The sequence below is a fragment of the Suricata suricatta genome, chromosome 5, assembly GCF_006229205.1.
Source record: "Suricata suricatta isolate VVHF042 chromosome 5, meerkat_22Aug2017_6uvM2_HiC, whole genome shotgun sequence".
NCBI classification, from domain to species: domain Eukaryota; kingdom Metazoa; phylum Chordata; class Mammalia; order Carnivora; family Herpestidae; genus Suricata; species Suricata suricatta.
Genome location: NC_043704.1, coordinates 119,326,124 through 119,351,775, shown reverse-complemented (window position 1 = coordinate 119,351,775; position 25,652 = coordinate 119,326,124). Strand labels below are relative to the sequence as shown.

Sequence of the window (25,652 nt, the reverse complement as noted above, 5' to 3'; positions counted from 1 at the left end):
AACTGAAAGCAGGTTAATGATTTCATTTGATTTTCCTTAGCACCAGAGTAACTTACTCACTATGCCCTGTGACAGAAGACATCATAAAAGGCCATAGGCCATGTTCTGATCATAGTAAGTGCTAACAATGGACCATCTCAGATGATTTGACGGAAAATGATTCTCACTGAGTACTTATTTGGAGCTGAAAAACATTGTGCTTGCTAACTAAATAGTTCAATTTGCATAAATAGGGAAGATAAGTATTAAATTCCCACCTGAAAATACAGATTCTCATTTAAAAAGCATTAAAAAACAATTTATAGTTCAAGAAAATATTATTTTTCCAAATATAGTAGTATATATCATTAGTAGCTTTAATACATCCACATTTTGATCCAAAATAATTACGGCATGTTTAAATGGACCACTTCAGATTGTTAGTCAGAAAGACTCCTCAAAACAGGGTTAGCTGGTTGGATTCCATAGGGAAATCTCTTGCTATTTAGCCTTAATGGTATCCTTTTAAACATTAAAGGCAATGAGTAATATCACTGATTATAGAACTCATGTTCTTCTTTTGATTGCTTTTGTGTTCTTATCATTTGCAAGCTAACAAGCTAATTTCTAATTCTACTTCTTTCATGAAATCCAAATTAATAGCCTAAAGTCATTTATTTGCCTGCCAAGGAGTTCTTAACGAGCTGCCTTTAACGAGGGAACACGCAGAACGAAAGCCTCCTCACAAACATCAGCGACCTCACTCGTTACAAAAAAAGGGTTAGCAGAGGGTTGAAGTGTTTCCATTTTATAGGGTTGCTTTTTGACTAATTAAAAAAAAAACAGAATACTTAAGAATCATTTCATTTATTCATTCTTGCTGATTTATTTATTTCAGCATAATGTTATTAAATTCTGTGGAGTAAGGCAAAAGGGCCCACAGTGACCACTGAGCTGAATGCAAACAGGCTCGCAAAGCCACCCACCGCTAAATAACCCTAGGTCCTAACTGACCAGTTACAGCCAGGCACAGCTCCGAAGATTACCAAAAAGGGGAAATTCCGTACATTCCCTTCCTCCTCACCACCGCCTGGAGGCAGTGTCTCCTTTGCGGTCCTGCCTGCTGCTCCCTTATAATGTATTCAGTAAACTTTTATCTCTTTTGTTCTGCCACGGGTGAATTCTTTTATTGCCTGTGCCCCTGGCCTCCACCCAGGCGGAGTGCCCCACGTTTGATGGCTACTCCATTTGATCAGCCACCCCACAAATGCCAGGCCTTGCCTGAGTTAAGCAGTGAAACCTTGCTTTCAGGGGTCTTACTTTCTAGTGAATGGCAGACAGTAAACCAACTATAAAAAGAAGTAAATTACACATTATTGTATATCAGATCAGATGGGAATCATATTTAAAGGAAAAATAAAGCAAGGAAAGGAGATGAAGCATGTATGTCAGCGGGTGGGAGTTTTAGTTAGGGTAGCCAAAGAAGACTGTACTAAGAAGAAACATTTGAGTGAAAGCCAGAAGGTGTGAGGGAACAAGACATAAAGAGACCTGGGGAAACAGAATTCCAGGTAGGCAAAACAGCACGTGCAAAGCCTTCTGGCAGGAGCCTTCCTGGTACGTTCTAAAACCAGTATGGGAGCCAGCATGGCTGGAGTGGAGTGAGAGAGAATGGGAAAGTAATAGGAAAAAAACAATTCCAAGAAGTAAGCATGGAGGGCAGAGGACTTTAGTTTTTAACTCTATTGAGATGGAAAGGCATTTGAGAATTTTGGGAGGCGTGACCTGATCTGACCCACATCTCAACAGGATTACTCTGGCTCTATGTTGAAAATAGATTGGAGGAGAGATGAGGACAGAAGAAGGAAGACAAGTTGGGGAGCTTTCCCTGAAAAATTAAACAGAGCCTTTCCACAGACCCAGCACATCCAGCATGGCAGAGATTGCAGGTGAAGTAAGAAGCTGAAAAGAGGCGAAATTAGGGGAAATTCTACACACTGAACACTTGGAACGCAGGCTTTACCATTACCTGACCCTTCTTTGTCCTGCTTCCAGAGGCTGAGAGCCATGTAGAAGACTGGGGTATTCTTTGAAAACTGAATAGGCCCAGAAGAAGGAAGAACAGGTGCTGACCCCTGGCCAAGCCCTCTTCATTCAGAGAGGCCGAGCAGATAAGCAAGCTCTGCTCCTACAGAGGAGCTTCCCATCAGTCCTTGGATACCTCATGCTTCACTGTGAACAGAAATCCAAGCATCTCCAGACACTTGACACCATTGTTTGATATAGGAAACCAAGCCTGAGAGAGAAGAGGGAACTCTGAAGATAGACAATACAGAAAATTAAAAAAAGAAATTAGTTACGACTCCTCCCAGTGAAACAGAAGATAATGCATCCATAAAACAAGAACAGGATGCTATAAAAAAAGAATAATTAGAAAATAGGAAAAAGTTCTTGGCAAGTAAAAATGATAGCCAAAATAAAAATTTTAAAACAAATGTTGAAAGATGAAGTCAAACAAGTCTTTAAAAAGTAGAGCAGGGGCTCCTGGGTGGCTTAGTCTGTTAAGCCTCTGACTTCGGCTCAGGTCATGATCTCATGTTCATGGGTTCGAGTCCCGCATCAGACTCTGTGCTGACAGCTCAGAGCCTGGAGCCTGCTTCCAATTTGGTGCTTCCTTTCTCTCTGCCCCTCCCCCTCTCCTACTCTGTCTCTCTCTGTATCAAAAATAAATAAAACATTAAAAAAATTTTTTTTAAGTATAACAAAGTCAAAACCACACTGAGATACCACGTGACGCTGGTCAGAGTGGATAACATGAACAAATCAGGAGACTATAGATGCTGGCGAGGGTGTGGAGAAATGGGCACCCTCCTGCACTGTTGGTGGGAATGTAAAGTGGTGCAGCTGCTCTGGAAAACAGTATGGAGGTTCCTCAAAAAACTACCAATAGAACTCCTTTATGACCCAGCAATAGCACTGCTAGGAATTTACCCACGGGATACAGGAGTGCTGATGCATAGGGGCACATGTACCCGAATGTTCATAGCAGCACTTTCACAATAGCCAAATCATGTAAAGAGCCTAAATGTCCATCAACTGACGAATGGATCAAGAAGATGTGGTGTGTATATATATATATATATATATATATATATATACACACACACACACACACACACACACACACACACACACACACACAATGGAATACTACATGGCAATGAGAAAGAATGAAATTTGGCCATTTGTAGCAACCTGGATGGACCTCAAAGTTGTCATGCTAAGTGAAATATGTCAGGCAGAGAAGGACAGATACCATATGTTTTCACTTATAAGTGGAACAGGAGAAACAACAGAGGACCATGGGGGAGAGGAAGGGGGAAAATAGTTGAGGAAAGGGAGGGAGGCAAACCATAAGAGACTCTTGAATACTGAGAACAAACTGAGAGCTGATGGGGGTGGGGGTGGGGGAGAGGGGAAGGGGGGTGATGGGCATGGGGGAGGGCACTTGTGGAGATGAGCACTGGGTGTTATATGGAAACCAACTTGATAAACCATAAAAGAAAAAAATAAATGATCCAAATTAAAAAAAGTAGAACAAAAAATAGGAATATGAAAAATTAGTGAAAATATATGAGAGGATCAGTCTGTGAACACCAATATTTAACTCATAGTTCAGAAAAAGTGAACAGAGAAAAGTGGGAAGAGGGCATTATCAAATAATTTTCAAATCAAGAAATTTCCCAGACCCTACACATATAAATCTGCATATTGAAAGAGCCCATTGAGTGCCCAGCACAGTGAATAAAATCTATATCACCATGGCATTTAGAACACTAGGAATAAAGGGGAAAGTGTAACAACTACAGATAAATACTGTATATTTCATACAAAGGACTGAGACTCAGCATGATATCAGACTTCTAACTGGAAGCTAGAAACAATGAGGCACCACCATGACAACTCTGGGAGAACCTTATACATCCCTAACTTCTAACCAAGTAAGACGATAAAGATGTTTTCAGCACACAAGAACTCAAACTCTGTGCCTCCTCTATTTCCTAGGAAGCTCCCAGAGAACACACTTGAGCAAAATTAGAATAAACCACAAATATGAATAATCCAGAATCCAGAAATCAGGAGAACCAATACAGAAAAGTAGAAAAGGGAGTCCCAGGGGCACCTTGCTGGCTCAGTTGGTTAGGTGATCCTTGATTTCGGCTCAGGCCATGATCTCACAGGTTCAGTTTGTGAGATTGAGCCCCCATTGGGCTCTACGCTGATGGTGCAGAGCCTGCTTGAGATTCTCTTTCCCTCTCTGTCTCTCTGTTTCTCTGTCTCTCTCTCTCTCTCTCTCCTGCCCTCCCCTCCTCTCTGCCCCTTCCCTGAGCTCTCTCAAAATAAATAAAAAAAGAAAGAAAACAGAGTCCCAGATGATGGTTGAAGGTCAGAATGGTCCAATTGGAAAGAAAAATAAAAGACTTTGGAAAGGAGGAATACTGTGGTAAAAACTGAATACTTAAGTATTTTGCAAGAAATACTGATGGGTGTATGAAAAATAAAAGAAATGGGAAAATAGTTAGAATTGGTACACAGAAAACTGTGTAAATGAAAAAATTAAGACTACTAACTCAGAAGAGAGTTATATAATTGGGGCACCTGGCTGGTTCAGTCGGTAGATCATGTGACTGCTGATCTCAGGTTGTACGTTCAAGCCCCATGTTTGGTGTAAAGATTACCTAAAAATAAAGTCTTTTAAAAAAAAGTTTTATGAGAAAGAAAAATACTGTGAACAGAATATATATGACCATACTAATCAGTACAACAAGTGTTGATTTAACTAAAAATTGTGAAATATGACTATTGAGATGTTTGGTGAAAGGATGGGATAGTAGTCAATATGTAAAATGTTTAATGAAAATATCAAATAATATAAAAAGCATTTTCTTTGAAGCAAGGCAGTAAATCTCATGAAAAACAGCTGAATGAATGGGTATTAAGGAGGGCACTTGTTGTGATGAGCACTGGGTGTTATATGTAAATAATAAATCACCAGATTCTGCTCTTGAAATCAATTTTACCCTGTATGTTAACTAACTAGCATTTAAGTAAAAACTTGAGAGCAAATAATAATAATAATACAAAACAAAAAAGAAAAACAACTGAATGAGTTAAAAGTGGTTTTCTCTGGAGAGGCCTGGGGGTGTTGAGCGGAGGGGAAAGGGTCTGTTGGTTTTCACTGTGAACTTTTTAGCCCTATTTGATTTTTTAGCTCTATGCATGCATTACTTCGATTGTATTTGTAGAGAATTGAAAAGTGCATAGCTTTAAAAAATTTTTTTTCAGTGTATGTGCTGCCTAAGTGAGCACTAAAGTTTTTTTTCAATGTTTATTTTTGAGAGAGAGAGAGATACTGGGGGAGGGGCAAAGATAGAGAAGGAAACACAGAATATGAAGCAAGCTCCAGGCTCTTAGCTGTCAGCACAAACACACGAACCACAAAATCATGACCTGAACTGAGGCTGGACACTTACCCAGCTGAGCCACCCAGGAGTCCCAAGTGCATAGCTTTCTACCATGTGATTCATTGTTGTATAATTCCATGTCAATATCCAATACTATCTTAAATCACCTCAGCTTCCACTAAAGAATTGAAGGCCTCACATGCTATTGAGCATTGCCAAATGGCTAGGGTTTTGTAAAGAAAAGAAGTGGAAAGGATGACCAAAAGTGTAGTGTTCAGCGAACATGACAGTCTTCTGTGGGTTTGGCTGCCACGTGAATCCTCTGAGGCTGGCCCCCCTGCCATACTCCTGGCCCCATTTCAAGTGGCTTCCAGCCCCCGGAACTCCTCACAGCTGAGCCATGCATCCCACACTGCTCACCCACAGTGAGCAAGACTTTGGACCTTGTTTCCCTCTTGAAGCGCGTGTCCTCTATATTTGTGCTTGTCCTTTTTTTTTTTTTTAAATAACTCTGAGTTTTGTCTTTCTCCCTGACTATGATTTACACCTATTTGCTGTTAAATTCTGCATCAGTGAGAGATGATATTTGGCTTGATTAAGCTATATAGTGGCTTAACCAAGTGGAGGAAGACTGAGCAGGTACAGATGTGCCCAACAAGTGACCCCTCAGGTCACCTACCAGACTTACATCTGTGTAACTTGCTCTGCAAGAAAACATGGAAGACACTGGGCCAGAGTCAAACCCAGTAAACATGAAGAGTTACTGCTCAACCTCCCAATGTAGGCACATTCCTGGGAGATTTCCTGCCTTAAATTTCGTTATGGCCCAGCCCCACCGGCGGTTCCAGAGCAACTTGCCCCTGCGACCACACCTGATTTGTTGTGATGACCTGTAGGATGGAATGACCCCAGGACACCAAGCACCAATCAGCACTTTTCACCAGAGAAAAATATCCAGATAGGACACTCACTTTGCTTCTCTTCCACGCACATATGTACCACCCAGGCCCCCAGCGACATGGTTTTTGGCCCTTTCCAAGCCTTGAAGTTATAAACTGTTGTCTTATACCTCCTGGTCCCTTATCCATATTCATCCACCTTGCCCTCCACTACCCTGGTGTCCAGCCTGATTTGTTCTCACACCCTAACAATCATGTTCATGTTTCAACCTCAACTGACCCTCTGGAGATGACATTCAGTACTATTTTTAAGATTCATAATTTTCCTCTCAGCCATATTTCTTACTTACCTGTCTGCTGCTAGCCTCTTCCTGGTGTATCCTGGCCTCCAGAACTATAGCTTGAGGCGCCTGTGGGCCTGAAAGCAGGACCTGGACACTGGATAAGAAACAGGAAGGGGGAGAAGGGCAAATGCCTTGGGAAATATCAGAAGAATGGTTGACATAGGCTCTCAGAATGGCATGCTAGGTATTTGAGTCTTATTATTCTGACCCCAGTTTTGATGTGTGGGAGTAGGTCTCTCCCCTGACCACCAAACAACTGCCAAATAGGAGTTGGGTGTCCTACAATTCAACTCAATTCTGAGCCTACCTCTCTGGAGATAGCATTAGATTCTACAGGATAAGGGCTCCGTCCCACTAGACAGTCTCCTTCCCCACCCCTCCACTTCAGACATCAATCATAAGTCCAGTTGTTACTGTGCTTCTGACTGACTGGCTGTGAATCTGAGGTTCTCATGACCTCCTTGAGTTTGAGTCATTTGCTAGAACAGCTAATAGGACTCGGGAAACTAGTTTATTCACTAGATTACTGGTTTATTACAAAGGATATTAAAGGATACAAATCAATAGCCAGATGAAATGATATTTAGAATGTGAGATCTTGAACAAAGGAGCTCTGTCCTCATGGAGTTTGGGGCCCAGCATGGTGGCACCCGGAAGCATTCTGGTTTCCCAGCCTGGAAGCTCTTTGAATCCTGTCCTTTGGGTTTTTATGCAGATTTCATACATAGGCATGATTGATTAAATCCTTGGCCACTGGTGATTGATTCAACCTCCAGCCCCTTTCCGCTCCCTGGAAATCAGGGAGTAGTACTGAAAGTTCTAACCTCTATTAATGGTTGGTTTCCTTGGCAACCAACCCCATCCTTAGGTGCTATGCAAAAGTCACTTCATTAACGTAAGTTCTGGTGTGGAGGAAAGGGGTTTGTTATGAATTATAAGGCACCCATTTCACCCGTATGGCTATAAGGTGTTTTCCGGAACTGAGAACAAGGGACCAAACATTATATTTTTCAAGTTTTCTTTTTTAAATAATTCCAGTGAGGTTAACATACAGTGTTAAATTAGTCTCAGGTGTACTATTTAATGATTGAACAATTCTCTACATTAATCAGTGCTCATCATGATAAGTGTACTTTTAAATCCTCCTCACCTATTTCACCCATCCCCTACATACACCTAAGAGACTGAATATTGTAAGAAAAGATGCTCCCATTGCTCTTATTCCTCAGGAAATTCCAAAGGTTTGGGAGCCAGGAACCACAGACAAAGACCAAATATATATGAGAAATATGAATGGCCAAATTTGTATTTCTTATAAATCACAATATTGCAGGTCTTTATGGAAAATCAGTGAGAAATCTTGGTCTCAAGTGATCAAAACCAACCCAAACTGATTAAAGTACACACACACAAAAATGTTGACCCATATAACTAAAATTCCAGGAGTGGGTCTTGCTACAGGTTCAGGTGGATTCAGGGGTTCAAGTAACACTACCTATGTTCATCTCCTGGAAGTTTTGCACCTGTGTCAACCTTATTCTCAGGCAGGTTCCTGTCACACAGTAGCAAGTTGCGCAGCACTCTCTAGAAGTTTACACTGTGCACTTTAAGAAAGAACCTTTCTCCTGATTTCATTGGACCATCATGAGTCACATGCATAGCTGTTAACCAATCACTGTGCCAGGGAGAATAAATCCACTAGTTGACCAGATTTGGTCTATGTGCCTGTCCACCCCAGGAGCACAGGGGAGTGGAACCCCAAAGTAAACTCAAGATTCGGTTCCAGAAAGAAGCTAAAATGCAAGCTGGACAAGAAAAACCAAGAGAGATCCACTAAAGTGAAGAGCCAGGGAAGCTTAGGTAGCTTAGTTGGTTAAGTGGCGACTCTTGATTTTGCTTAGGTCATGATCTCACAGTTCGAGCCCCATATCTTACTTAGGATTCTCTCTCTGCCCCTCCCCTGCTCATGCTTTCTCTCTCCCTCTCAAAAAAAAAAAAAAAAAAGATGAGCCAATAAAGTATTGGAGGCGATGAAAGACAAAATCAGAATTTCACCTTCAGTTGATTAATCTGGAAGTAGAGCCCAGAATGATTTTGGGTTGGGAAAGCCTGATGCTAGGAAGACCAGTTAGAAGGCTACTCTAATTATCCAGGTAAACATATGACAGTAGGAATGGAAAAGAAAGGACTAGGGTAAGAAGTTATTACAGCAATAAATTGTTATGGATTGCTCACATCCAGAGGGAGGGATGCCTGAGTGGCTCAGTCAGTTGAACCCTTGATTTTGGCTCAGATCATGACCTTGTGAGATAAAGCCCCATGTCGGGCACCCCACAGGGCATGGTGCCTGCTTGGGATTCTCTCTCCCCGTCTCTCCCAGCCCCTTCTCCTCTCAAAATAAATAAACAACCATATAGATATAGATATAAATATAGATTTAGATATAGAGAAAAGGCATTAAGTGAAAGGAATGTTGCCCAGTTAATAAGAATGTGGGAAAATGCCCCTCTCAGAGGCCCCAGACCTAATCCATCACATGAAGTGGTGAAATATCCAACCCATTTACTATGATGTTCTTCCCTCCTATCAGGTAAATTCCCAGCCTTAAAAATTACAGTCACTCCTCAAATCTCTTCAGAAACCTTCAGATCTATTTGGAAAAATAGCAAGAAATCTAGTATTACCCATAAAAAGAAGAAAAAGGTATGCTCTTGGATGTCTGTGTCTGTGAACTGCAGCCCCCAGGGGAGTGCTGTATGGAACCCTGGGCACTAAACCGGGGTAGATGCCATCCTCAGTAGATTTTGCACTTGATAAAACATGAAAATTTTGGTTGTAAGTAACAGTATCCTAAATCATCAGTCCATTGTGATGGATGATGCATGTACAAAGGACAGGTAGTAAGGGAACAACACAGTTCCTTCACATGTTAGTGCAAACCTTGTCTCCTGTCTTCCTCTTTCCCACTTCCCACCCAAATCCTGGTTCCTGTTAGCTTCTTGTGGATTTGAATGGTGAATTTACTCAGACTATGAAGCATGTGGGATCTATTAGAGGGTAATGATTTACATATGTTTACTCTTTATTGTACAACGTTGAACTTCCTTTTCTTTTTTTAATTTGTGATTTTTGTTCATTATTTCACAGGCTAAAAACTGAATGTGGATGCCATATCTCTTTATGGGTGCTATCTATTTCCATAGCCTAAAAAGATATTGCGTGTTCAGTAATAATAGTTTTCACTGGAACCATGCCTCTTTCTAATTCTAAAATTTGATGCCTATTTTATGAAAGTTCAAAGTAGTGTTAATCCTTTTATGCTTGTCATTTCTAAAATGTGGGTTTCACAAGTTGGCCTTAGTAAAAATAGATAGGATTCTTCTCTGGGGCTTCTTATGTGCATGTGAAATTTATAAGTTAATGGAAGTCATGATGGTCAAGAAAGAAAGAATCTACTTTCATAAGTATATCTATAGTTGGGAACAATAGGAATATTTGGAATAATAACCACTTTCTGAAAGACAACGTCTCCCAAAATGGGGATCTTTCCCAAATGAGGAGACTTCTAATCACTTTATCCTCTGCCCATGAAGATATCTGCTCCCTGGGAAAGGGAAAAGGTATGGGTGACCAATGTATGGGTGATAAATTGGATTAGTTGAAAGTCTCATGCTATGACAGTATGGTACAGGGATAATAAACATGGACTGGGGAATGAAACGGACTGGAATTCTCTGGAAGACTGATTTCCAGGTGTGTGACATTGCCCAAGTCAGCTAGCCTCACTGAGCCTCAGTTTTCCCTGATGCAAGATGCAGATAAGAATAGCACCTGTCTTCTTTGGTGAGCACTGAATGAGAGGACACATGTCAAGCAGTTTTGGACAGTACTCGTTTCATAGTGCACGCTCAAATATCAATATTAGTGGCTACTATTGTTGTTGATGTTAGAATTGATGTTTCCAGTTATTTTCATTTGGAACAGCTACACAAGAAAAAAGGAAAAGAAAGAAAATAAAAGACTTAAGACCTCTTCATTTCTGAAGTGGAAAAAAAAAAAAAAAGAATCGGCAACAAGCAAGACTGTCAGGGTGCCTGGCCAGCTCAATCAGTAGAGCATGAGACTCTTGATCTCAGGATCATTAGTTCAAGCCCCACGCTGGGTGTGGAGCCTGCTTAAAATTAAATTAAATAGGGGCGCCTGGGTGGCCCAATCAATTAGGCATCTGACTCTTGATCTCAGCTCAGGCCTTGATCTCAAAGTTGTGAGTTCAGACTCTGTGTTGGGCACTGTGCTGTGTGTGAAGCCTACTTTAAAAAACTTAATTAATTAATTAAAGTTATTTTTTTAAAAGGCAAAAGTGTCATTCATACTGTGTACAAATGTAACAAGTTCCGGCAAGTCTGTGGAACCAAACTATCTATGGAGGTGAGGATGGGTAGAGTAAATTATATTCACCCTTAAATACCTTAGCATCTAGCTAGGAAGACAAGATTCTCATATGTTAAAACTAAACAATAATAGAGTGTAAGTGTTGAAATAACATATCTTCAGAACATCCATTGTGTGAGGCCTCCTGAGAAATTATTCCTGCTTAAAAAAAAGACTTTTTTGAAATTTGCCACAGACATCTACTAGGTTGGCATGTAAAAGCTTTTTGCCGCTTTAGAAATCTTTTGACAATAACTATAAAAATGAAAAATACATAACTTGTGGCCTAGGCATTCTACTTCTAGAAATTTATTTTATAGGTATACTCTTACAGATGAGTTAGGAAATATTTATAATGGTGCTCACTGCAGCACTATTTATTATACATTGGAAACAGCTAACTGTCTCTCAAAGGAATCTCAGAGAAATAAATCACAGGAATGTGTGTGGGGGGGGTACTGTATAGCCATCAAGCATACTGTGGATATGGAAGTGCTTATACAGAAAGTGTCCTCTCATACTAAACAAAAGAGCAGGCTAGAGAATAATACGTGTAAAAAAACTCATGAGAAATGAATTTATGTAATATGAACCAACATTCCCACTTTTGGGTGTATGCCCAGAAGAATTGGGAGCAGCATTATGAAGAGAGATTTGTACACTCATGTTCATAGTGGCATTATTCACAATAGTCAAAATGTGCAGGCAACTCAAATGTCTATTGATGGATGAATGGATAAGCAAAATGTGGTCTGTCCATACACTGAAATATTACTCAGCATTAAAAAGAGTTAAATTGGGGTGCCTGGGTGGCTCATTAGGTTAAGTGTCTGACTTCGGCTCAGGTCATGATCTCACCATCCATGAGTTTGAGGCCTGCATCAGGCTCTGTGCTGACAGCCCAGAGACTGGAGCCTGCTTCGGAATCCCTTTCTCTGCTCCATCCCTACTCATACTCTGTCTCTCTCTCTCAAAAATATATAAACTTTTGAAAATAAGTAAATAAAAAGGAAGGAAATTCTGACATATGCTACAAGATGGATGAAACTTGAAGATGCTGTGCTAAGTGAAATAAACCAGTCACAAAAAGACAAATACTGTATGATTCCACTTATTTGAGGGACCTAGGGTAATCAAACTCAGAAGCAAAGTAAAATGCTGGTTCCTGGGGGGAGAAGGGCAGATAGAAAGTTGTTTGATGAGTATAGTTTCTATTTTGGAAGATGAAAAAGTTCGGGAGAGTGGTTGCATAACAATGTGAAAGTACTTAATACTACTGAACTCTACACAAAACAGTGATAAACTTCATTGTGTGTATTTTATAACAATTAAAATTTTTAAATGGGTTGTATTATGTATCTGTTTGTACATGTATAGGAATTTCTGGAGAGTCTATTAACAGTACTTGCTTTTTTTCATTGTAGACTCATTTTACTATTTTAACGTTTTTATCATTTAAATTTCATTTTGTTATTTAATGTTTATTTGAGAGAGAGTGCATGAGCCTACACGCATGTGAGCAGGGAAAAGGCAGAGAGAGGGAGAGAGAGAATCCCAAGCAGGTTCTGCACCCACAGGGGCTCTGTGCTGATAGTGTGGTACCTGCTTGGTTATTCTCTCTCTCTCTAAAAATAAATAAATAAACTTAAAAAAACAAACACTTGAAATTGTTCGATAAACATCAGTAAAAGCTCTTTTTGGTTGCTGTGTGACCAGTGTTAAAAGAGTACAATTAAGGGGCGCCTGAGTGGCTCAGTCGGTTGAGCATCCGGCTTTGGCTCAGGTCATCATCTCACAGTTCGTGGGTTTGAGCCCTGTGTTGGGCTCTGTGCTGACAGCTAGCTCAGAGCCTGGAGTCTGCTTCGGATTCTGTGTCTCCCTCTCTCTTTGCCCCTCCCCTGCTTGTCATCCAAAGATGAGTACGTTTTCCCTCAGTGCGGAGAACAGTCCAGCCAGAGAGGTAGGGGAAGTTCAGTCCAGTTTCAGAGATCTTAAAGTGTGGAGGGAGAAAAGAGCATCCTTGAGCTTTCATCCTTTCAACTGAATATCTCTCTTCTCTTTCAAAGTGCCCAGTTCCCAACAGCTGAGTACACTTTATCCTTGTCTAGTTCCGGCCTTCCTCCTTTGTTAGGTGTCTGGCATTTATAGCCATCTCTAGTCTGTTGTGTGGTTGTTTAATATGAACAGAACATGTGTTTTGTATGGTTCATCTGGTGTGCTTACAAGCATTTTTATCTGGCTCATAAAGTTAGTGTGGTCAGATTAACATCTGCCACCACTTCTACTGCTCTGCTCTGACACTTGGAGAGTGGTGCTTTCTTCACTCATTTCCTGGTCTGGAGGGTCTCCCATCTCCCCTCAGTTCAAACTTGACCTCTTTCATGAGGCTTTTCCTCATGACATCAGTCCTCAGCAGGATCTCTGTCCTTCACAGCACTTCACATTCCACTCAGCAAGCAGCACGCAGAGCATCTAGCCAAATGTGACCCTGTGTCCATATTTCCATTTTTATATATTTATGCATCCTTGTGTCCTCTTCCAAACTCCTTGAGTTTGGTTAGCTCCCATCCAGGCACGAGGGCGGGTATCAGGTGACCAGGAGATGTTGAGAGGCCCATCAAGAGGAGGCTCTGAATCAGAAACCTGATGTGACAGGTGTCCACCACTAGATGGTGGTGGCAATCAGGCATCTCTGTAGGCATTCACTACCTCAGCGTTCTTATCTTTTAAATGAAGATGTTGTCTGCTTTGCTTGAGAAAACAGAAGAACATGACCCCAGGCTAAAAGTAGAAGAACCCAGGTTTCATAACTGTCACCTTCACATAACAGCAGTGTACTCCTTAAGCTACTCACTTTTCTGGACCTTATTAAAAGAAGGAAATCAAACTAGGTCAGACGTTTTCAGAGCATGGCTACCAGGGTTCTTGGCATCCTTCTAGGGGACCAATAGGTCAAAACTATTTGCATAACAGTATTAAGAGCTATTTCCCTCTTTTGATTCTTTATGAGTGTACAGTCGAGTTTTCCAGAAGCTAGGGTCTATGACACCATTGCTTTAGTAATAACTTGTAATGAGTTTATTACTATTACTTTTAAATGAATACATTTAAGTCTTCCCCTCAATTAAAAGTTATCAAAAAGCAAATATATGCATCTTACATAAAGCCTCTTTAAGGTCCTAATAATTTTTGAGTATAACGGGGTCCAGAGCCCAAAAAGTTTGAGAACCATTGAACCAGGTTTCTCAGAAGACCTTCTGAGGCCAGAAGTTTCCTAGATACCGAGAACAAGGCGGTGATAAAGACCTGGTTCCAGCTCTGAAGGAGTTTACGTGTTGGGGGTGGATTTCGTCAGGGGGTTGGGGGAAATGAGACAAACGGTTATACTAACAGAATTTGTTAAGAGTGGTAAGTTTCATGAAGTCACACAGCAGGGTGCCTGCGCGGTGTGCCCCGGAGCACGGGGGAGCCACACTCGACTGCACAGCGCCCGAGTTTCACACCGGAAACTCCCTGGAGGCCCTAAGCCCTCTGGGCTGCCCCAGCGAGCCGAGGTGCCTGGAGAAGTGCGCCAGGGCGCTAGCGTAAGGTGACGTCACTGGGCCGCGCCAGCCAATCCGGGCGGTCCCTGTCGGAGGCGCCGCGGTGACCCGCGGCCTGCAGGCGGCGCTGTGGGCGCGCCGGGCGGCCCCACCGAGCCGCCATAGCCTCCCGCCTACCCCGATTTAACGTCTCCGCTGCCGGCTCCGCGTCGCCGCCATGGCAGACGTGGAAGACGGCGAAGAACCCTGCGCCCTGTCCTCTCACTCCGGGAGCGCAGGCTCCAAGTCAGGAGGCGACAAAATGTTCTCTCTCAAGAAGTGGAACGCGGTAGCCATGTGGAGCTGGGACGTGGAGTGCGATACGTGCGCCATCTGCAGGGTCCAGGTGATGGGTAAGTGCTGCACGCGAGGCCCGGGCCGAGCTACGGCCTCCGCGGGCAGATTCTTGGGGTGGAGGACGGGCGAAGGCTGGGACAGACCCCTGTCCCGAGGAGTGCGGGCGGGGGTGCCGGGAATCACCGGCGCTTCTGCTGGCCCGAGGGCTGCTGCTGCCGCCTGGGGCTCGGCAGGCGTCCAGCGCCCTGAACTGGTATTCTAGGGACAGAAAGGTCTTTGAGCTGAGGGATTAAACTAGGTAATTTCAGGTAGGATGGGTGTGGCCAAGGAAATAAAACTGGATGATTTAATGGCAGCTGGGAAGAAACCACCTGGGTTTGTGTGGCCAGTGCATCTCTAACAGCAAACCGCAGAGGGGTCAGGTTAAAGGCCCTGAATAAGTAGGGCACTTTAATGGTTGTGGTCACGCACCAAAGTGATGCTCTGGAGTCATCCTCTACGAAAACGACACTCTCAGTTCGCTCTTGAGACGCGAAAGGAAGAAAATGTTCCTAGGCATTGCGTTTCTGAAATAGCTACTGCTGTTCTTCGGGCTTTTGAATCTGGGCATTCCAGGGTGGGTCAGACGGCACTCGCTTGACTTGACGGGGATGCAGTGTGGTTCAAGAATATTTAAGGTTCCTGGGGATTGAAGAATGTAAGCCCTTTATTCAGAAACATAAAACTTTTTCTGGCTCCTCCCTATCATAGGATGCCTTTTCCTGAGGATGATCCTGTCTTACTCTGAATCAGGCCTTTGTGGAGAGAGCCCTGTTGTATAAATAAGTCTTAACTTCTTTCTATGACATTTCGAATAAAACGACTGCACTTTCGAATAAAACCTTTCAGAACAGCTTCATCCTTTTATATTTTATATGCTTTCTGCTTTAAGATCTCAGACCACCTTGAAAAAGAAATGCTATTCTAAATGCCAGTTATATTTTTAAATAGAGTGTTTAAAACTACTGAAAGAGAATCTTAATGTTGTTTCTTGGGAGTAGATGAAAAAAACCAGGTTCTACAGTTTGAAAACTTTGTGTCTTGCTCTGAAAAATGAGAGAATCGGAGAAAATAATTGTTTCTCAAGGGATGAAATTTAAACCTACCAGAATCAAGAGATTTCTCAATTTACACTTTTAGTACTCTTTTTGTTTTTTATTCATGAGTACTTACTTCAAAGAGGATTTACAACAAAGGGATTCAGATATTTTTTACTTTTAGTTTTGAAATAACTTGGTTTCAGATACGATCCACTTATTTTGCATTTAGGTCTGAAAAGTACCTAGTTTATTGGCCTGCAGTACAGCCGCCTTATCCCACCCCTTACTTAAGAACTAAAATCATAATTTCCAGTTTGGGTGGCATTGTTAACTTATGCAGGCAACTTAACCTTTTCTTTTCCAAGACAAGCTTTGCTAAAAATTTTATCCCCTAAATACCCTTTTAGTTTAAAATGAAGAATGTTCCTGAAAGTGTGTTTTATATTTCTCCCCAAAGAAAAGTTTTAAATCTATAGGTATAAATGCAGAATTCAGAGTAATGGTTGAAATTTTGCAACCCATAAACTTTACTGGGATATTTGGAGTAAGTCAAACTATGGGCTATAAATGTTTCACATTCATATTAGCTTTCTAATTATAGCAAGTCTTCTGCTACTGTGGATTAATTTTGCAGATTTGCAACAGCTGTACTTTGAGTTCAGTGAAGTGTTCTGGACCAGACCTTTGTATTTTCTTTATGAGGTGTTAAAATCCATTTAGTGGTCAGGTGACAGCAGCAGGAAGTTTGTTTTTCAGACTTCCCAAGCCTAACCCTAGTTAGCATCATTCTAAAAGGAGTTACTGTTATTGTACTCTTTAGAAATGTTTTTAGATTTTAGGAATATCATGAAAAGAATTTTTTTCTTTTATCTAAAATTTTAGGAACTTTTATAGGTTTCGGTTGGTTTTTGATAATGAGTCTAAGTCAAATGTCAGTCAAAGTCATAATCCAGAGATTTCTACATTATGCAAAAGAGCCCACTTAATTCCTTAATTTTTCATTAATATTTCAAATTCCTCTTGTACACCTAAATGATTTATTATGACTTCGTGATCCAAGATCTGCCTGTCAGCCCATTCTGATGCAGTTAACCCTCTCTGGTTTCCACTCTTCTCCCTTCATTCTGAAAGGAGCAGATGGCACAGCGAGCAAGTGTTGAAGAAGAGGAAACTAGGTTTGCTAGTACTGCTGAGTTTTCAAGTGCCAGAGTAACCCTTCATGGCTATTTCTGTTAACTTGGACAGAGACATACCTTCCGGAGTCTTGTTTTCCTAATTTGTGAAAGAGGTAGTTGGGGACACAGACTATAATTCTGTGATTATATAGAACCAGAGCCATGTCTTCACCCTTATATCATGATCCTTATGATATTTAGTTTGCCTGCCTACCTCCCTATTTCCTGGTGAGACCAGGCTGGGACCCAGACTTGGTCATTTTTTGTGTCCCCAGTGCCTAACTCCATATACAGAGTAGATGCTCAGTAATTGTAGGATTGAAGAGAGCCTCAGGAGGCAGTGGTTGTTTTTAATCCACACCGAGGTGGCCAGGGTGGTGTGTTTTTTTAGGGTAAGAGCATGCAGAGAGGAGCAAACAAGTGCCTGAGCATAATCCAGTGCTAAGAAAAGGACCAGGCTTCAGCTCCACCATGCGTCAATTTTTACAGAATTCTTTTTCTCTAATTTATGTTAAAAACTATTTATTTGTGGTTGGTGGTTTGAACTTCCTTTTACCCATCTTGGGCTCCTCTTCCAGCTCGACAGTGAATCCATTTCATTCATCCCTAAAATATTCCGTATTACCTCCTTCATCAAGCAAATAGTAGTATGGATTAAATTTGAAAACTAATATACTCTTTAGGTTCCCATTCCTAAAATGTACTCCCAAATAAATTATTAAAATACAGTGCCATTGTTGGATAAATTCTTTAGACTCCAACATATTTGTAAAGGGAGCATTTTCTTAAAAAAGAGAGAGAGAGAAAGAACCTAGTATTTATAAAAGTTTCTTTAAAAATTAATTTTAATTTAATTTTTATATAGATCATACAGTCATGTAATTCAAAATTTTAAGAAACTATACAATGAGAACTCCTTCCCATTCCATCTCCTCTTAGGTAAACTTTATTGTCAGTTACTTGGTTATTCTTCTAGAGTTTATGTGTGTACAGGCAAATACCAATTTATATGCAAGGCTTACTTTAAAAGGTGTCTTGAAAATAAACTATCCCCAAGGTTGATCTATGTGAGTATGCCCTGTGAGCTTTTAAGAACTTCTGGCGTAATGAAGTATGGCATATTTTTCTCTAGTGGTTGAATCCACCTCGGGGACATCTTTTCATCAGAGTTTGTGAAAATAGAGGGTCACTAACCCTTGTGAAATAGCTCCTGGTTATAAGTAAATGAGTAGAGTCCCTTGTACTTTATTCATCTTTAAACAGTTATGCTCAGATGAGAAATTAATAGTATGAGTCTTTTATCTCCATCTCTAATCCTTTGGGCTTTTATTTGACTTTGAAATGTCTGGGTTTTAGAAATTATGTTCTGAGCATCAGAATGAGAATTGCTATTTGTTTACTTTTAGATGCCTGTCTTAGATGTCAAGCTGAAAACAAACAAGAGGATTGTGTTGGTATGTTGTAATTTCATTCTCTTGCTTTTTCAACTGAAGGTTTTTCTCTCAGTGGGGATGTTTGAATTTGCGATTAAGATTGACTTTATCAATACACAAAAATAAACTGTAAAGCAGTGATCTATTATTAATATAAAATGTATTAGTTTTCAAAAGGCCTTAATGGAATTAATCTGCAAGTTCTTTTATTGACTGTAATTAAGAAAAATTTATATATTTAAGACATGGGATAGTAAATATTTGATAAAAAAGAAATAATTCTTTTCTGTTGAGAAAATTATAAGGAATTACCAAAACATCATTTAAATTTTAACTGTGTTATAGTTACATCCGGTAGGGTTTTATTCTAATTAAGCATTGCAGTTTTCAGTACTGTTGTTAAACAGTATTTAACTTTTCAACTGACCTAGAAAAAAATTCTAAGTGCTCTCTTTTGCAATATAGTTTATATATGGAAATCTGTTGAATTTTGCTAATAGTCTAGGACTACAAAAGTTTGCTTAGGATAAATATTTTAAGCTATTCAAAGGTTTTCATGTCCTATTTCCTTAAGTCCTCACTTCTGGAAGATTGCTATATATAAAAGGTTTTCTGAAAATGAAAAGTTAACTGTGTATTTTATATTTGCATGGTTTACATACAGCTTTTTAATAATGATTTACTCAGTATTTATCAAATCCTGTTTCTTCCTCCTAAAACACTTAGACTGATCTCTTGCTTCCTACACCCTATAGCCAATTTTCATAAGACGTTGGTTTTTTTTCTCTTTTTTACTTTTTTCCATTGTCTTTCATTGTTCTGTTATCATATAGGTCAAGCAAGGGACAAATAAAGCCCACATGAGAGATTGCATTTCAGATTCTGGGTGATTGCCCTTGGTGTTAGACATATTTAACTTGGGAATTGTGAGTTTATGCCACCTTTCTTTGATCACGGAAAGTCCTCTCTTTCCAGCCAGCACTTTGAAAAGTTCATGTGTTTATCACATGAGGAATTGCACTGCTTATGGATGACATCAACACTTCTAGAAAATAACTGAGTAGATGTATAGCTGATAATGTTTAGAAGTATGTCATCTATTTATAACAAACTACTGTGAACTGAAAGCTCATCATTATCTTGGTAAATAAAAATCAGGAGGATATTTTTCAATAAAATAAAGATCAAAAGGTCTTCAAGGTCACTGTGTGACTGAGAAGGTCTGGGATCTAAGGAAGGCTCGAGTCCTTTAATCTCCTAACTTCAGGAAGACAGCAAGTGGAGCTGTGTAGGGACTGGGGGCCACCACATCACTCACAGATTCTAAACAATGATGGAAAGTCCCCCAGTCACAGCGCCTCATCTTACTTCTTAAGCGTGGTTTCCACAGGTAAGTTGTTATTTCTTTATAGATAGAAAAAATATTGGCTAATTAGCCATCTTTATTCAAGATTATGAATCATGATTATTCTTCATAATATAAAATAACCTGTAATTTTGAGTTTGATAATTCAAATTAAAATATGTAATGTCAAATATTCTTTTTTTTCCCCCCCTTTCAGTGGTCTGGGGAGAATGTAATCATTCCTTCCACAACTGCTGCATGTCCCTGTGGGTGAAACAGAACAATCGCTGTCCTCTCTGCCAGCAGGACTGGGTGGTCCAAAGAATCGGCAAATGAGAGTGGAGTCTTTCTCAGTGCATTTGTTCGGAGCCCTGGAGGATCTTGTTATCAAGTGCCCTACAAAGGCCGGAACACTCCAGGGAACTAATTCTTCAAGGAGGAGGGGATGGCTCTATCGTCCTTTGGTACTCAGCAAAGGCATGAGTTAGCATTTTGTTAGTTTTATTTTCAGAAATTCTCTGCAGTTAAGAAGATAATTTATTAAAGATGGTCTTTCCTACCTCTGTGGTATGTATCACACACACTGCTTAGAAGTGCTTTAAAGGAGGAGAGAGCTACATATTGAATGACTTTATAATTTACTTATTGGTGTCCAAGAGGTTGTGAAAGCAGTTCCATTCAGAAAAGAACATGTTGCATGTTTATAGTTGATCAGTTAACAAAAAGATAATGTTACAGAAATAAAGTGCAGTTTAAAACCCCCAACTCTTATTCTTCATTTGTTCCTAATATTTATTTTTGGCTGGGAGGGGATGATTCATTAAATCTTTGTATGATATAATGAAAATTGTAAGTGTGGACCAGTGAACAGGGTAAATAAAACTTATCCTTCAGACATATGGAATTCGATGGTCTTTTAGGCTATTATTCCCTATCTTTGGCTCATCAAGAAAACCTAAATCTCCATTCACCTCACTGTCCAAGCATTGAATGGTAAAGAACAGAAGTATTTGTTATGGTCAGATTATGTTGTAATTTAACTGTTTTAGGTGGAATGTTAATGAAGGGAAAAGGTTTACCACTATAGCATTGGGTCAAAAAGTTTATTTTATTACACAGTGTTTTAATAAATGGTTTATTCTGTTTACCTCATTTGAATTGTCATTATTACAATTTTATGTACAACTTTTAACTTCATGTTAATAAACTAATATGTCAAGCAAATAATTTGAAAAAATATTCATATACTCTTATTGGGTAATAATAACATTTAAGGTTTATTACCTGGAAACATAGAAGTGTGAGAGAATACTTACATTTTATCAAACTCATTCACATTTAATGGAGGTTATCTTGTAACAGTTTATAGACCACAAGTTTATTTTGAATTATTCCATAATAAAGGTCACAGCTATGAATTTTGAAAGCTAAAATCTTTATCATTTACTTCTTCAGTCTGTCAGTCTAAGTCTTTTTATATCTAAGTAATGCAGATACATCATGTTAAAATATAATTTAAAAACTAGAATTTATAGGTATTCATATTGGCTTTCATATTTCATGTTAATCTCATTTCTCTGGAAATTTTATATGCTTTTTTCCCACAGTTTACTGAAAAAATTAATTATAATATGGGGATAACTAAACCACCTTTATCCTGTAATATTAAGTGTGGTACTATCAACATGATTTTTTTGGAGTTCATGTTGACCTAGATTAGTTGGCTGGATTGTGTGTCAGCACTCTTTCCTCTAATTATTCTTCTTTCCCTTTTTCCATACTGCCTTCTTTGGGAGAAAGTCACTAAGTGCAGGTAACACTTCGGGAGCAGTAGTTCTGCTTCTGCTTCCTGAAGTCAGAGTATTCTGTTATTTGGAATTCTTCAGCATAGGAGATTTATCTTTTCAACATTTGCTTAACCACTTTTCTATATCAGTAAATGGTGATTAAAAGTCCTTGTGGAAAGAGTAAAACTACATTTCCATGGAATTTCATGGCAGTGAAAGGTTCTTGGAACTACTCTGGATAGAACATTTCTTTACCTAATGAAATCTGTGCAAAGGAAAAGGATTGGGGGGTGGGGAGAGAAATATAAGGAAAACTTAAAGCAGCGTCCTCCAAACACATTATGGATTAAATCCCAAAATCTTAATCACTCTTTCAGCATCTCACACATTTCAACTTATTTGAAGTCTCCGATAATTCTTAGTATGTGCATACCAGAATTTCTTTCCCAACATGTCAATATACAAAAAATTGAATGTTAGAATGAAGTTCCAGCTGATTGCTTTTCAAGCTATGATCTTTACACTTCAGACCTTCAAAATAGATTTTTGCTTGCCTTGTGTAAATCTGCACAAACTTTAAATTGATCCATAACACATCATGTTAATTTAAAAAATGATTTGTATTTTTAGGAAACTGAACCATGTGATTAACATGATCATATTTTACAGAAAACTGTGACTGAGAGCTAGAAGTACAGTACCGGCAAAGACTTTGAAGAGGTTTATGTAAGTTTACATATGTTGAACGTGTGTCTTCAGTAAACACCTGCGGAAACTGCAGGGTTGAGGGGCAGCGTGTAAGTGCAGACCAAGAGGAATAAGAGAAGGGGAAAAGTCACCCTACGTAGATGTAGTTATTTCACTACTTCTGCCCCAGACCATGTATCACAACACATTCTACATATGCTTATTTTTTCAGGGATTTTCAACTGAGAAAGAATCAATAGGGGCACCATGTTTCAGCTTAGAGAAGCAGCTGGAAACAGTATAGGTTCCCATCTTTGTAGTGTATCCAGATCGTTTCTTCTGTTTTGTAAATTAATGACAACGCTTAATTTATTTTAATTTTTCTTTCGAATTATATTTAGGCTTTTTAGTTTGGTGTGTGTGTTTGTGTCCTTTTTCAAGTTCTGTTATTGAAGATACTTTTCTGAGTCATTTAATAACTGCTTATATGGTTGATTTTGTAAAGTCTATTGAAACATTGATGTATCCATTAGAAATGAATTTTCTTTTGCTTTCATGATCCTGATTATGTAGTACCTGCATATTAAATAACAAGAGATTTTTAAAAAGTGAATTACAATACACAAATATGTTTGACCACTCGAATGTTTATCATTGTACAGTGAGCAATTTGAGCAGCTTTTCTTTGACATTTTAAAAAATATATATCCATAAAATAGGAACCAATATTTGACTTTGCACTGAAGAGAAAAACAGTAAGAATGTCTAGTTATTTTAGTATGATAGAACATAAATGCAACGTGAAGGATGGAGGTCATAAGGAGATTTTCTGCATAGCAAAACCACAGGCCCACTGCTGAACAAAGCTCTGTTTCTCCTCCACGGTCACCCTCTGAGGGTGGAAGAGGAGGAGGGACTGGGACAAAGCAGCACTGATCCTACCCATCCTGGGTGATAGCAGCTCATCTGCATAGCCATCTGAAAGTTTAGTACATGTTGTTCCATCAGAAAGACACACTGTGACATATAATTATGGGTTCTGAGGCAAAAGTTAGGCATCAACAGACTTTTCTTTCCCTTTGATTAAGCAACATTGAATTTTATTTTGCTGGTGTATTAGAAACATGTTGGTCATCTTCACCTACTTAATTTTACATCTATGCAAGGTGCATTCTTATATCGCAGTTAATGGCTAAATCAGTAAATCTTACCCTGTCAAACCCATTCCTTTTTATAAAATACATCCCCATTACTATCCTGAAGTGAAATTCATAAATGTCTCCACACATAACTAAAATGTGTATAATAATTTGTAATAAATAAATATAAAATAACTGAATTATATAAAATACATGTAAAAGGAAAGTATATTCTAATTCATTTGCATTTCAGTATGTAAATACTGGAGCATAATTACACCAGAAGACATAAAGAAGAAGGCTGATACATGTCTGGATGTGTGTGTGTGTGTGTGTGTGTGTGCTTGTGCACCTGTGATCACTGCAGGTAGACACAGCAGTAACGTGTAGACTGTTGTGGTTTAGTAACATGGGAGCATTTCCATTGATAGTAAGAACTACCCGCCCCCCCCAAAGGTGGATCACACTTAGTAAAGTTCTGAATGAAACAATGGGCCGTCTCTTAATTTACATGTTAGTTGCATGGTTTGAATTCGTGACATGGTCATTGAATACTTGGCAGTCTTCTAGGCCTAAAGAATAAGCTCAAAATTGTTTTATTTAACTGAAGCTAATGTAGAAGTTTTTAGGATCAGAAAAAAAAAGTTTAAATGTTTCTTTGGAAGTTTAGTAGACATAATAAATGTGTTTTTTAATTTGTTTTTTGCAGAATTTTTAACACTTTTTTCTTTTTTTAATTTTAGAGAGAAAGAGAGAACGTGCAAACAGGGTAGGAGGCAGAAGGAGAGAGAGATTCCTTCATGCTCAGCATGGAGCCTGACACACACAGCTCAGTCCCACGACCCTGGGATCATGACCTGAGCTGAAATCAAGAGTCAGATGCTTAAATAGACTGAGCCATTCAGGTGTGCCTATTTTTTTTTGCTTTTGAAAGTTATTGCCAAGAGTTAACTTTTCATGGTAATGCTCTGAAAAGAAAGTTAGAAAGTTTCCATGGTTAATTTAGTAAGCCCAGTTAAAAAATCACATATTTAAAGGGAAAATACTGCTGGTTTGAATATAAGGAAGATTAGAATTAAAGTATAAATATATTTTAAATTTTAAGCTATTTTATATTGAACATTTGAATGATATAACAAAACACATGACAAATATTTGTATAGGAGTTCCTCTTCTGCCATTTCATGTCATTTCTGTTTCTGCCATGGTTAGGTTTTGTTCAACAAAATAACGTCTGACAGGAAAAGTATCTTCTCTGCATTTTGACACTCCACTTAGTGACTGAGAGCTGACTCGAGCCAGGATACCTAAATTTGAATCCCGCCGCCTCCTTTCGCGTGACTTTGAGAAAGTTACTTACCTTAGTTTTCTCCTATAAAATGTAAATAACGGTAATACCTACCTTACTAGATTGTTTTGAGAATTGAAGACTGCATGAATTAGCACACATGTAAGACTGAGAACACTTAAGCACTACTGTTTAGTCTATTTTGGAAGCTCCTCTAATAGAAGTGGCTTTTAAAAAATTATGTATTTTTAGTTATGGGGTAAAGCACTCTTAACTGTTCTCAATAAACACTTTGTAAGGAAAAGTTAATTGTTGTAAACATGGGTTACTTGTCGCACTGTGAGCTTTTGTGAAGGGTCATAATAAGGCCTTTAATGACCTGCCTGTCACATTTGTTTCTAATCATGGAGTTAACGTGATTTCCAGATTCTATATTGAGAAAAGGTTTTGTAGGACGCCTGGGTGGTTCCGTTGATTAAGTGTCTGACTTCGGCTCAGGTCCTGATCTTGCAGTTCATGAGTTCAAGCCCTCCATTGGGCTCTCTGCTGTACATGCAGAACCTGTTTTGGATCCTTTGTCCCCTCTCTCTGTGTTCCTTCTTTACATTCTCTCTCTCTCAAAAATAAATAAACATTAAGAAAAAAAGAAAGAGTGGCATCTGGGTGGCTCAGTCAGTTGAGCAACCAACTCTTGATACTGGCTCAGGTCATGATCTCATGTTT

The 25,652-nt window shown here is 39.3% G+C and overlaps 2 protein-coding genes and 1 long non-coding RNA gene across 10 annotated transcripts in view; all 3 read left to right on the top strand.

Annotated features, from left to right (window-relative positions):
• The window catches only part of LOC115292183, a 45,161-nt gene extending 33,307 nt beyond the window's left edge, over positions 1 to 11,854 (top strand). For 2 of the 7 annotated variants that reach the window (XM_029940143.1, XM_029940141.1), the window contains one exon: positions 2,035 to 2,522. In XM_029940143.1, coding sequence (XP_029796003.1) covers position 2,035 — 1 coding nt within the window. In that variant the 3' untranslated portion in view covers positions 2,036 to 2,522. Of the gene's footprint in view, positions 1 to 642; positions 791 to 1,788; positions 1,929 to 2,034; positions 2,523 to 9,277; positions 9,391 to 9,834; positions 10,077 to 11,041 lie in introns of those variants that run through there. The other 5 variants (XM_029940136.1, XM_029940137.1, XM_029940138.1 and 2 more) reach the window with 5 other exon arrangements.
• A 2,664-nt stretch (positions 11,855 to 14,518) lies between these two features.
• RNF7 (ring finger protein 7) lies at positions 14,519 to 21,180 on the top strand. 2 transcript variants are annotated; one of them, XM_029940147.1, is made up of 3 exons: positions 14,519 to 15,045; positions 18,657 to 18,704; positions 20,246 to 20,302. In XM_029940147.1, the coding sequence occupies exons 1-3, from the start codon at positions 14,878 to 14,880 to the stop codon at positions 20,300 to 20,302; spliced, it is 273 nt and encodes a 90-aa protein (XP_029796007.1). In that variant the 5' UTR covers positions 14,519 to 14,877. The 2 variants fall into 2 exon arrangements, with proteins under 2 accessions (XP_029796007.1, XP_029796006.1); XM_029940146.1 differs by having other exon boundaries at positions 14,780 to 15,052; positions 20,246 to 21,180.
• A 3,324-nt stretch (positions 21,181 to 24,504) lies between these two features.
• On the top strand, positions 24,505 to 25,238 carry LOC115292188. The gene is made up of 2 exons (XR_003908843.1): positions 24,505 to 24,546; positions 24,854 to 25,238. It is a non-coding gene; the product is annotated as an uncharacterized LOC115292188 (long non-coding RNA).
• Positions 25,239 to 25,652: the final 414 nt, after the last annotated feature.

What these genes read in the sequence shown, in the direction of transcription:
- RNF7 (XM_029940146.1), top strand. Translation starts at nt 14,878, where the DNA reads ATGGCAGACGTGGAAGACGGCGAAGAACCCTGCGCCCTGTCCTCTCAC. An exon ending in CTGCAGGGTCCAGGTGATGG is followed by an intron (nt 15,053 to 18,656) that starts GTAAGTGCTGCA and finishes GTTTACTTTTAG; the next exon opens with ATGCCTGTCTTAGATGTCAA. An exon ending in CAAACAAGAGGATTGTGTTG is followed by an intron (nt 18,705 to 20,245) that starts GTATGTTGTAAT and finishes CCCCCCTTTCAG; the next exon opens with TGGTCTGGGGAGAATGTAAT.